The sequence below is a fragment of the Polyergus mexicanus genome, unplaced genomic scaffold (genome assembly GCF_030449975.1).
Source record: "Polyergus mexicanus isolate NDT 795.1 unplaced genomic scaffold, iyPolMexi1.0 SCAF_1, whole genome shotgun sequence".
NCBI lineage: Eukaryota > Metazoa > Arthropoda > Insecta > Hymenoptera > Formicidae > Polyergus > Polyergus mexicanus.
Genome location: NW_027223321.1, coordinates 13,513,644 through 13,527,599, shown reverse-complemented (window position 1 = coordinate 13,527,599; position 13,956 = coordinate 13,513,644). Strand labels below are relative to the sequence as shown.

The 13,956-nt window shown below is 36.8% G+C and overlaps 1 protein-coding gene across 5 annotated transcripts in view; it reads right to left on the bottom strand.

The window, feature by feature from the left end:
• The window catches only part of LOC138936291 (nephrin), a 226,739-nt gene extending 215,014 nt beyond the window's left edge, over positions 1 to 11,725 (bottom strand). For all 5 annotated transcript variants that reach the window (XM_070301569.1, XM_070301576.1, XM_070301585.1 and 2 more), the window contains exons 1-2: positions 11,123 to 11,725; positions 3,558 to 3,931 (exon numbers count right to left, since the gene is read on the bottom strand). In XM_070301569.1, coding sequence (XP_070157670.1) covers positions 3,558 to 3,666 — 109 coding nt within the window. In that variant the 5' untranslated portion in view covers positions 3,667 to 3,931; positions 11,123 to 11,725. The remainder of the gene's footprint in view (positions 1 to 3,557; positions 3,932 to 11,122) is intronic.
• Between the last annotated feature and the right edge of the window lie 2,231 nt (positions 11,726 to 13,956).

Genomic DNA, 13,956 nt, shown 5'->3' with positions numbered 1-13,956 from the left:
TTGCCGCGTTTTTCGTTTCATTGCTTCCGCAAACTCGATTCTGACTCTCGTCGCAGTGTCGAGATTTTCACGATGGAGTCGAGACACATTTACCGATTAGCCTTCTGATTCGCGTGTCATGCTCCTAGCAATTTTAATTAATCTACAATTATCGAAATATTCGAAATCACGTGGCACGCTCGTTTAATTAGTCGCCGGAGCTTTGCAAATCCTCGATCTTACGACCAACGTTTCCTCTTCCTTTACGCTTTGACTAGCCGCTAATTACTTCCATTTCGCGCTCAATGTTAAATAAAACACACTCGACGTCATTTTGTCGCGTGCGGTCCCACAAGTGCAAGTAAAACTACTCGACTATACTCCGCTTTCGCCTAAGTTATTTTCTTGTTGTCCCTGCTCTTGTTGTTGCGTTACAAGGATCACAACACTACGGAGATTTCTCTCCGATAGAGATTCCCGAGATCGGACGGTAAATATTTAAACGCGAAACGAATCCGACTGCGCTCAAGTTGTCTGCTGACGTTGCGATCACGTCGAGCTTTAACGTCGAATAGGGTTGCCTGAGAAATTAATTTCAGGCAATTTGAACCGAATCAACTATTAGAACAGCATCGATTCGTAAAATTTGAGATTGCTACTGGAATTTATAATCGGTATAACGGAGATTATACCGAATCGGAATAAATCATACGTTACGTATCTAAAGTCTCATTTTTGTATAGCAAAATGTTAAAATTCTAAATATGTTTGAGAGTTAGAGGAAGAAGATATTTTGCGACAATAAAATTTTTCCTAAGTAAAGGAACATCGTCGCATCTATAGTAACTTTAATCTCAACGAAGTGATTTATCAGCGGGAAATATACAGGGCTATACGTCTCCAAGAATGATGTAGTTTCACCGGAGAAAGAGGGATAAAGGCGGACTCATAGAGCGAGTCCATTGCGCATTTTCTTTTCGCATGCAACGGCGTCGTCCTGGCCTTGATGGTCCACGAAATAACGGCGACACGACGATCTCGTTAGAGCCGCGGTCTGTGTGAAATGGGTTAAAAAGCCCTCATTTTCACGCCCGAGGAACGAAATTACGCGGTCCGGCATACCCGGTGGTGGCTTTTGTAACCGGGGTGATCCAATTGCCACGTTACCAACAAAAATATATGTCGCTTTGTCCGTGTACACAAAGCGACATTGCTCGAACGAAAACTGGAATAATGTCCGGACTCGCAAAGAGCTCGGGCGCGTGCCTCGTACTCATCCATGTAAAGAAACTTGCAATTATTACGAAATATGCATGTATATATTTCTTAATAATTCCCCTCTTCACCCATAAATACGTTTCATTTCAAGCTTCTTGGGATCGTACGGATGATGTAAAAAACCTATTAGAGACGGAAAAAAGATGATAAAAAGTAAAGCCTTTCGTTATCAAACACGTACGTCTCATTAATTTTTTTAGATAAGATTTTTTTTTTTTTTTTTTTTTTTTTTTACAATATGAATCTCTTGCGTTTTTGAAGCTTTCAAAAATATGTCAGCGTAAAACTCGAGATAAATTCCTTGGTTGCGCGAAATGACTTTGGCATATTTATTTGAATATCTTTACGTTTATATTTTATATTTATCGAATTTAATCTCAAAAATATTTAAAAAAATTTATGTTACCTTTGAAACAATTTTTCTTATAAAGTACTGACGCACATCGACAATTAGTTTAATAGTGTTAAAGGAGTAGTAATAGACAAGCGTCGCGGAAACAATAGATGGAATTGGGTTTCGTAATACTGTTTTCCAACTACGCGCTGCACAATCGATGGAGTAATAATTCTCCATCACAGAGTCAACTGTTAACAAGACTGATAAATTTATTCAAAGCGCACGATTCGACACATAACGAGACGCAATCGTATTAAAGTGATCGCATCTTCGGCAATCGATATTGTACCTGTATTTAGAGTACCGCGACTCGAATCTTTGACATTCTAACACGATACGAGTTATATAAATGATTATATACCAGCGATTTACTTATCGCGTCATTATCTTGAAGCTTTAGACTTACCCGAATTACGTAACCTGATTACGTATGTTTTCATCGACATTTCAACATTAATAGTTATAGCGCTATTTGATCGTGTTTGATAACTGATGTAACACTTTATAAATCCACAAAAGAATGCCACACAACTGATAAAAATATTCGAAACACATAGTTCTTCGTTATTTAACTCAGCGGAAACATGTGGCATAGCTATACCACAAATTCAATATTACGTCGGGTAGCGTCGATATAACATAACGACTGGTGGTATTTATATTACCGATACATATTGGAAAAGGAGTGTATCGTGCATTCGTCATTTTCCTCCCGTTTTCAAACCGTATGCCGAATTTCTATGAAAAATACGCCGCCGCGCATACTCATATGCAGGATGTCCCGCCAAAACTGACCATCCCCTTTTATCTTTTGAACTAAAAGAGATGGACCTTAACAAATATATATATATATATATATATCAAATTTTATATCAAATGAGCATAATAGTTGCTTTCAAAAGCTATCTGTATTAACGAACGGAGAGGTATGCATAATTTTTTTATAATAATGTAAATATTTCAAGTCGATAAAACTCGTATAATATGTAAAATATTTACACTATATTATACATCATTGTATTCGTTTTAAAGAGTGCTATTATTTTTATCGCGAAATATTCACATTATTATAAAAAAATTTTCTATACCTCTCCGTTCGTTAACAACACAGATGGCTTTTGCAAGCAACCATTATGTTCGTAATAGAGTTCAATTTGAAGCATTTAATTTGATATATATTTGTTATGGTCTATCTCTTTTAGTTTAAAAGATAAAGGGGAGTGGCCACTTTTGATGGGACACTGTATATTAATTCTTTTCGGACCCCATCGACGGTATTAACAGAAAGTTCTACATGTCTCGAGATTAAGATTGATTGATCGATCAATCAAGTTGAAAAAGTCTGGTGGATCTCGGGTTATCGATCTCGAGACTGTTGAAATAATCGACAGTATTCGAAATAAATTATATAATAATAGATAATTTAATACAGCCTCGCTTAGAGTTATCTAGTAACTCTTACGAGCTGCCAATATCACAAAATTGAATATAATTAAATGTATTTGGTTTAGTTATTAACTATTTATATTTTCATTTATATTCAATATCCATTAATATACGAATTGATTCTGGACGATGCTATTTCAGTTAGCATTCCACTTCATAGAAAGATACCGTATCTTCCAGGTGCTAATTGAGATATTATTATATTTTCTTATTTAGCTATTACTGACAATGCAACACGTGAAACTCAAAAATTTCTTTCAATATTTAATCACATTTAATTTTATAAGACGTCTCTTTTTGACGTCTTTTTCTAACGATAATATCTTACTTCTCACTCGATAGAAAAAAATGAATTAAATTTGTTTCCAACATTAACAATTATATCAAATTCTCTCCCTTCGTTCCATCTTCAATTTAATCATTGCGCATATAGTAGATTACTTAAATTAGCACTTACCGATTTCCTGATTAGTTATCCTGGCATGGCAGCTGCTGAGAGCGTAGAGTACAAGCGTGAGGAGCGACGAGAGGGATCGAAGAAGGGCGACCATCTCATCTCGAGGCATCTCGACACCCCGACGTCGCGTCGCGTCGCGTCACGTCACGTCACGTCACCGTCACCTTGTGTCGCGTCAACTCGTGTCAGCGACACACTCGCCCCGCCTCCTTTTTACAGCACTCGTCGTCTTCTGCTCCCTCGTCGTTAACGAAATGCGCGAACCAGGACCCCGGGCACTCTTCAAAGCACTTTCCGCACGACTCAAACTCTCATCGTCGAACTTGCTCTCCGCGAATTCCTCATCCGCGTCCACGGATTTATCCTCGTCAAACCTTCCAACACACAACCGACACGATACGTTGAAATCATCGATAAATCTCGAACGGTCGCGTTTTAAAAATATTCTCCTTCTCTCATATCTTATTTCGGAAATCGTATTCCACACGCCCACCCTTTTTATCGGAAAAATTGAAATACAGATCATGTGGGGTTTTAATAAATCAAATTTCTCTCGCATTTCAAATAAAAATAATACAAAAATGGTTGTAATAAAATTTATTAGTGGAAAGATATTGTATAGCGTATATTTATATAATAAAAAATCTTACAGTATTCGAGACACGGAGAAAAAGAGATAGAGAGCAAAAACGTCAAAATCTGTTGTTATACACACACATGTATATCAAATTCTGCTTCTATATCTATATTGAACAGAGAACTGTAAGTTAAAGAGGGACAGCGAATCGCCAACTTGGGGTTAGATAATCCAAGAGACTACCGAGCTTTGAAGGTCTATCTTAAACAGAGATCAGATTGACCTGGGAATTATTTCGCGATACAGCGTAAGGCAAGTAAAATTTTCTAATCTAAAGAAAAAAAAAATTACTTTTTAGATATAAATTTTTGGATTTTTTTTGCGAAAGAACGTTTTCGCAGAATTTGAATTTTCCTAAAATTTCACAAAATGTATAAATGTTGTTTTTCAATGTTAGACAAATTAATCTCCGTTTGCGCGAAACAATTATTGCATTAACTGCTGAGTGAGCAGTTAACGCTAGACTGGATGCTTAAGTTTATCAGCTGGGGAACATCGTTTATTTCCTAATCCTGAATTTGCACTCGCCAATGAAATGCGCGATAGGGTTTCGGAAAATTGCGACCCTTGCAAATGTAATGTGCGTGCTCGCATTTGCGTACCCTCTCTCTCTCTTTCTCTCTCTCTCTCTCGAATTCTATTCTGCTGATTTTACTTTAGGTGGGTATATCCTTTGCGAACGAACACCGAACGAACAGCGAATGCGAATGTCTTGTGAAACGTTTTGAACGTTTTTCTCGCACGAATTGGCTTTGATGTACCGCCTCATGAGGGAGGAATCGAGCCGAATGCGAATCGAACGTTCTGTTCGCATTCGCTTTGGCGTATATATCTGCTAAATGATAACAACGAATGTTCGCATTCGGGATTCGTTCGCTAAGTGTATACCCATCTTTTCTCACCTGCAGCAGGAACACGCACGCGGTTATAATGGCCATTGCCGCTGCCGCTCAAACTCGCTCGATAGCTGATACCGTACATTCGGCGTAATCATGTCGCTGGGGAAAAAAAAAAAAAAAAACTTCCGTATCCGTTGTCTCGTCTCTTCCCTTGTTATCGCGAAATATTTTTTAGCACTCGATTCCCGTAGAAGTCGGTGGAAATAGAAGAGAGAGGGAGCGAGGCGATATATTTCATCCGACGATGCAATTGCTTCCGTCGCGAGTATAATTCGACCGACAAAAAAAAAAAACGAGAGGAAGAGGGAAAAAAATATATATCGTTACAGCGCGCATTCATCGCCTATGACAGGAGAGCGTGTGTTTCTTGCTCGAGTTTTTGACACGCGCGACAGACCTCGCCGATTGTGACACGGTGCACATCGGCGCTTAATATCGCGATATTGTCGTTTAATCGAGTTACGTGCCCCGGTTATTATTTTATTTACCGATCGCGCAACAAGTTTATTTCCGGAAACTTTTCGTCGGGTGTTACACTTTCGTTATATCGCGGTTTACGCGCGCGTTTATATCGTGATATATCGCGTCTGTACGTTTCTCTATTATATTAACTTCTATACCAAAGAGAAAGCGAGCAACAGAGAGAGAGAGAGAGAGAGAGAGAGAGAGAGAGAGAGAGAGGATGTCCTTTTCAATCGACGTTGCGTCTCTAAAAAAGTATCAAAGCAATGTACACTCCCGCAACGTACACATATACCTTTCTTCACTTGTATTGGATGAATTTCTCACGAAAAAGGAAATAACGCGATTCTTGAAGAATAATGTAAACAGTATTATCGAACTGTATCATCTGCTTAAAACAAAGTTTCGCTGTTAAACTAAAAGTAACTTTTTATTACGACTACAAGCAATTAGTTTCCATGATACAGTCAACAGGGAGAATTTGCAGATATTTCAAATTGAGCAGCTTAATTTGATATTGACAGATAATCGTGCCTTCAATTACTTTTCGCGGGCGAGATTCGGAGAAATAAATAATTAATTTTCCCCACCATACCCCCTTGCTATCCCCGTTCGAATCTAACGAAGCAAAAAATAGCATCAATTTTCACGATGAACGAACAAACGAAACGCGTATCGAAGAATGTGCATTATCCGAGAAATTGCACTGTAAAATTGTAAAATCGCAAACGGCTCGCATCGGGCAGTTTAATTGGAGGCTAATTAACGGCTGAATTCACGTCTCGGATATCGCGAGGGATCCAGTAAATTACGACTCATTATTCCACATCGTACGAAACATAGTGTCTATGTAAAAGAAGCGTCCGGACAGTTTCATTCGGGAGTTAAACCGCTAACCGAAAATTTGTGCACCGATACCGCAATATCCGAACAATTTCCATCGATAGGGGAAAAGGTCGTACGATGAAATTCCATTTTGCTTTCAATATTACATGAAGTTTCGATATTGCATAAATATATGTAATGATATATTAATTTATGTATAATTTAATATCCTATGATATAATGCAGCAAACATATAAATATTGTAGAAACAAAAGCTTTTATAAAAATTTTATTAAAAAAAAAAAAATGTAAAAAGTATCTCAAGAATAAAATTAGAACATATATATTTTAATCATAATTATCACATAAAAAATATGCAGATTAAAATATGCCAATCAATTGATATTCTAAAATAAAAAAATAAAATGCATTTTTCAAGATTATTTGTGTGTGTGTGTGTGTGTGAAAAATACTTCTTTGTCTACTACATGAGATAACAAAACTTCATTTTAATGTTCCTATCTTATATATAAACATAATAACTGTAAATTATAATAATCTCTTATTAAAAAAAATTCAAGATATTTTCACACGAACGGAAAAACTAGTTCAGAAAAAGAATCATCTTATAAAATGTTTAAGATTACACTTTCTCTCTTTCCGTTACAGGATCTTATATATATATATAATGTAATATATTTCATTCTCCCTTAATAAAATCTCAAACCTATATGGTTGTATCACGAACTTTCTGGAAGACCCCAACTATTCGTAACATCTTTTCCATTCCGTTGTCATCGGATTATTAAACCCGAATGCCTAAATATTTAGCGGTTCTCTCTCGATCGTATTTATCTGGCGCGATAACGCGGCAAATTTTTGGAAAAATCACATATCTAATCTTCCCGAACGATTTGTCGAAATCGCGGCGCATATTAGATGCGCAACGATGCAAAATGCCGAGGATTCTTAGAACAGATCGCGGTTAGAATCCCCCGATGATACAGCATAATGTTAGGAATGTTATCGTCCACCCGGCTATCAGATTTCCATGTAAATGCATCGACGCATCTGCCGATAGGATTATTCGATGGTCATCCGCTCGGAGAATCGAGGATCCAACCATTTTCTACGTCATCTCTAGACGCTTATAAAACGTACCGGACTGACAATAAACGTGAACTTGACGATGTGAGAATTTCATTTCGCTGCGTATGCGAATTCATGTCATTGCGAATTGTAGAATATTTATCAATCCTGCTTCGCACATCAGGCCAATACTTTTCATTTGTCAGTTAATATTCCATCTGAGAGCTTTAACGTGTATTTAATGACCCGACGTGTGTAATATCTAAAATATACTGGGAAAATGTAGTTGAAATTTTTTAGAACATTCACGTGACACAAGATGCGACGTATAAAAATATGAATCGGCAAGTTAAATCGATAAAACAGTAATGCAAGAAGATGTACGTGACAGTAGAAAATATAAGCTAAAGCATATTCATTAAAAAAAAAATAATACGATTAAAGCGAAAGTATACACACATTTCATATGAAATAATCTTTGGCTTTTATTACAAAAAGCGATCTGTATGTTTGTAAATGTCATTGCTTTTTTTTTTAAATAGATATAAACTGAGAGATGTGAATACGCAAAGAATTATAAATAGGATTTATACTTTTCGTTATTTTTTACCTTTACCATATTTTCTAAAATATCGTATTCATCAAAGCGAGATTCAAGCATAAGCTTCAATGTCTCTCGCTCGTATTTTCCGAAACCTGACAAAAGTCTTTGACAAATAAAACGCTCGCGCTCTCTCTCTCTCTCTCTCTCTCCATATTATTCATCCAATATATATGTAAAGTAAATTTATATTTAATTAAATCAAATTTAATTTATTCCATTTAACCAAACCAATCATTAATACAAAGAGAGGAAATTTGGTATTTTAACGAAAAATGGTTCTCTTAATAAAATATTGATCATGTTAATAAAAAAATGTTGTCAGTTTAGACGAAAATAAATATCGCTACATGTTTAGCCATGCGACGAGTATAAATTAAAGACGCAAGATATAAATCTATCTTATTAATTTATCAAATTAACGTGCACGTTTACAGCGAGATATACAATAGAATCTGTAAAAGGTAAAAATTAATGATACAATAATCGATAAAAAGTTATATTTATTTTTCAATTTTGCCAGGAAAAATACGCGAACAGCTTCTTTTTAAAACGCGTACGAGTTCGATTGGAGAGTTGTAGTTGTCGTTTAAGGATATATCTCGCGCATTTAAGAAGAGTCATACCCACAATATTCTCGGTAAAACATCTCGAGGTTCATGTTACCGAAGCGCTTAGAGGCTTATCTCTCGCTTGCATCTGTCTAACGCGACGATGTAGCGAATTCTCGGAAAAATCGGGAGCATCGCGATCCCTCCCTCCAACTACCGCCGCGAGCGAGTCTCGATGAAATCGCAGACACGCAGCTCGATAATATTCTCCGAAAGACATGGAATTTTTATAAAATATATCAAGGCATCGCGCACGAGATTGATATATCGGGAAATAAATTAGATTCGAGAACGATGCGATAAAAGGATTGGACGGTCTCGTATCTCATATTCGAAGCCTTCGTGTATCCCCAACAGGTATAATTTTCAACGTGACGTGCCGGCTCCTCAACATCGGGATTCTTTCGTCTATCCGATCACAAAGGCACAAATTGTTTTCGTGACTGGCAACGCGCGCGGCTTTTTCGAGAAAATTGCCAGTCACAAAGCGGGAGTGACAAGCACCCAATTTAAGTCCCGTGTAATACGTCGGTGTAACTGTTCCCCGTGGCATTATCGCGCTTCCGCGATTGATCGTTGGGTCGCAGCAGCATGTGAAATCCCGCCGCTCCCAATGACGGAGAGGGGAGGAGGATCTATTTCGAAGAAAGGTACACGGGAGAAGTACACGGAAATTTTTACGAAAGATTAAAATTCTTACAATACCGAATATACGCGGCTGCCACGAAGTCGCTCTAACGGGTGCTGCTTGCATACGACGCTCCGCGTGTGATGGACGATGCATATTTACTCTCCAAATCGCGTGATGATTTACGATCGCGCAGGGATGCGAGAGGCGTCAAAAATGGATGTGTGCGCGATATGATTAAAATTAATTTGTCATCTTATCGTATGGAAAGTCTCGACGTTACACGCGATATTACTCGTTCGCGATACATATCATGCGTAATGAATATGAATATAGTAATACAATTTTATCGCTACTCAAATATTTTAATGATGGAAACTGTATGTGTATATATATATATATATATATGTACATATATTTATACGTATGTACAATACATTGGCTCGTACGTTCGGCAAAGTAGGATATATAGCTCGATATTTCCATATATACCCGGTGTAACAAAATACATATTTCCAATATTCCGTATTCACGTATTCAATGTGCAGCGTGATAGTTTAAAAAAATTTTTGATAAATAATTTTTGACAAATAATATCTCATCATTTTCGACATAATGTCGCGCCGAATTAATCCAACTGTATCTGATAATATCGTGTTATTTGTACGTACAAAATCGCTCGATTCCGTATTACTGATTATTCGCGAATAAATATATTCATCGAATATACGCTATTGTTTCCTACATTCGCTCGTTAAATATCGAAATATGTTTTTGCCAAGTTTTTCGCGTTATTCGCGCCATTCTTCGAACGTATGCATAAACTATCGCTCTTACGATACTCGCTATCTATAGGCAATTAAAAATTTTTGCAATTAAAAATTTTTTAATTAATTCGCAGCGAAATTGTAATGAAAGTTAAGGGGAAAGACTTGTTGTAACGAATGATGTTAATGGGCGCAAGATCGAACGAGTGGGCGCTCGACGAAAAAGATGTTGATTGATATTTTAATTTGATACGTCGCAATTTAAAAATCATAAACATCCACCATCTCTGACCCAGTTTATTTCTGATAATATTGATTTATAAATTCTTTTAGAAATAACTTTTTTAATGTATTTTGGGACGCTGAATCCAAATCCGTAAGGCAAAATGATCTATTAGATCAGGTTTTCCAGAAAAATCTTAGAGTCGAAATCCCTGCAAAAAGACGTTTTTTTATCATTTTTGAAAATTCATAGCAAACGAACCCGATGTGCGAAAGACTTTAGACAGGGCTCAAATGAAAGCATGAAAATTGTATTTAATATAAAAATATCGATATTTTTTTTACCGCAAATTTGTCTTTGTCTTTAGTTATATAGTCGTATTGTGTCGAGTAGAACGATTGTCCCATGCAGCCTGATTGCATGTGACATGTGATTTGATATTTTTATATTAAAGTAGAATGTTCAAGCTTTCATTTGAGTCCTGTTTGAAATTTTTTGCACATCGAGTTTGTCTACCATGAATTTTCAAAGATGGCAAAAAAAAACATGTTTTTTGAATGGCTTCAACCCTGTTTTTCTCGAAAATCTGACCTGATAGAAATTTTTTTGACGGCAGATTCGTGCTCAGCGTTTAAAATTATTCTAGAAACAGTGTTGAAATGCTCTGGTAAAACCTTACAAAATCTTGTAAACTAGTGTAATCAACCATATCATATTACTTTACAAAATATTTCGCCATCAATCATTCTCTTGGCATCTGTGTGCGCGCTTATAACGACGAAGAAAAAAAGAGAAAAGTAGAGAAAGTACATGCGAGTCTTACCGTCGAAAGATCCTTGGAGAACACGATCACAGGGCACATTTCCTTCGAATACGATCGTCCGCGAGTAGAGTCCGTTCCACGTTCGAAGATCCGGTTGCCATCACCGAGATTGGATACTTGGCAGCTTCTTCACAGGATCGTCACCGCCGATATTAATCCTTTCCGATCACGAACACACACGAACGCGCGCACACTCGCGTAAGAGAAACAAACGGGGAGAGTCGAGGAAAATATAAAAAAGGCACACCCCTGCAACTTGTTGCGAATTTGGAGAGCGCGCGACTTTAGATCGCTATGACACGTCTAAATCATTCGAAACGATAATGTGTTTCGCCAAGTATCGTTCGCGAAGTATCGTCAAGTCCTCTCTCTTGTCGTGTCCGAAAGAATTATCGCGGTTATCTCTGCACCACCGTGACGTAGAAATTCGAATTTGCAATTTGAGTTTTCGGCGATATCGCGGCACTTTCGAATCTTGCACTTTTTTGTCACCGTTTGAATTACTTGCGCAGATAATTTCGGAGCGACCGAAGTTACGCGCGACCGATAGTACGAGGGTGACTTTTCGCTCGGCCGACCACGAAATAGACGCGCACACGACGGTTACACGATCAGCACTGAAGTGATGCGCGATGCGCGCCGAGTGGGGAACCGGGCGCGCGCCGGTCGCTCGCCCGAGCGCGGCCGAAGATTGCCGAGGCGAGCCGAGGCATTCGCGAAGTGTGACCGGCGCGCGCGGACCGCGCATTCTTTTGATTAACGCGCCGACAACCGTGCGAGCAGTCTCCGTCCGATCCGCGAGGAGAGGGAGGAGGGGGTAAGTAAATATACAACAATGATAAATATACACAACATTTGGAGCGGGGAAGCTGGCAGTGGATCGCTTAACTTTCCCGTGTAAACGTAAGCCGGGCATCTCTCGATCGCCGTGACATCGATGCACGTGTACACGGGTGTACATATGTACGCGCGCGCGGTTAATGTCGCGTAAGTTATTCGATATTCGTCGGGTAATGTCGCGTTAAACTCGTTCGCGCGATATTGCGAGGGTAATGGTATTGTATGTATTTTTAACATTTTTTACAGCGACGGCCTTCTCTCGCGGTTTCGTTAACCATATGCTCGCTCGACCATTTACGAATCCATCGACCTTGGATCGCATTGACTTTGCCCTCCTGATGGCGGCCGACGAGGCGACTTCACAGTCCAACCGGTAGACATTTTTCTTTCGGTAGTAAATAATAACAATGTTTGCAAGTTGCGATACAGATATCGATAGTACAAATTCTATTGAGAAGACAAATATTAATATTTTTAAAAGTTTTCGCATTACATGATAAACATGTATTAACATTTTCATGAATATGTGATCCATAAATCGACGAATGACAATATACGTGTATATTCTGCCGAAAATTCTACCAGTATGAATCATGCTTGCGATATATGATAATTATGATGTAACGCAAACATTTTTTAATTAATCTAATGTAAAAGATTACACTATAATAACAATATACGGTAACATATATAATATTATTACTGATTGTAATAATAATAATAATATATAACAACGATTACGGCCTTATATTAATATTTTAAAACGTACAAAAAGATTCTTTGCATTTAAAATTAGATTATAACGAATTAATAGTCAAAAAAATATTACGATATATTTTATATAAATATATGACATATTTCTTTTTACATCTAATTTTTTTGCATTTTATTTTTGTCTGTTTTAGAGAATCCAATTCAGATAGTTCTATACGGAATGGTTTCTCATTATCGGCAACAAATCGACGAATATGGTGAGCTATAATTGATAAATCAACGTGTATGGTGAGTCATGAAAAATTATTATTAATAACTAATGCATGAAAGTTGTGAGATGTTCAACAAAATCTCTATGTAATTGTTGACGCATTATGATTTCATGAAAACTGTATCTTTCATGCAAACATGATCAAAACATCAAAGTGGTGGCTACTAGCTTTTCTTTCCATGTTGCGAAAATATTTAAAAAATATAGGAACCTTTTTTTTTAGAAAATTTCTAGACTAACTTTTTATGTCCGCAAAGATATTATTAAAAAGCAGTTACATATCACATATACAATATATATAATATATTATTTCATGTCATATTAAATGTTACGTGTCATGTCATATTGAATTTAAATAAATTAAGCCCGATTCATAAAAATATGAAAATTACATTCTAGATAAATAAGATGTGCCTGGATTTATTTCGCGGTTAGAAATGTTTATGTTTTAATGTCACATTTTTTTTAATATCCCGTCCGTTTCTCTTTTTCAAAATAATTAACAAGATTAAAATTCCTACAATATATTGTATATAGGTAATTCTTATATATACAATCAATATTTATTCAAGCAAATTAATTAAAAATGTAGTATCTTGCTTCGTTATTAAGTAATATTTAATACTATATTTTAATTATACAATAATTATGAATGATTTGTAAACATTGCGCAATGTCTCGTTTAATACGCGTGAGGCAATTTTCTCTCTCTGTAGAATATCTCGAGAAAGACAGAGGGGAAAAAGGATTAGAGGATGAATCGAACGTATTTGTCAATTAGATGAGGAATTATTTTCGCACGAAAGATAGGAATTAATCTTGACGTAACGAAACTTCGCGCACTTCTACCATCTGTAGTTTATTAAATGGCGTTTTGTTATCGCCAAAAAATACGGGCCTTCAATAGGATTCCGATTATGTAAAACACGGAAAATCCTGGCATGCCTGAAAGTAATTGGGGGCATTTGCCTTAGAGATTTTTGGATCGAACGCATTATACGCTGTATTT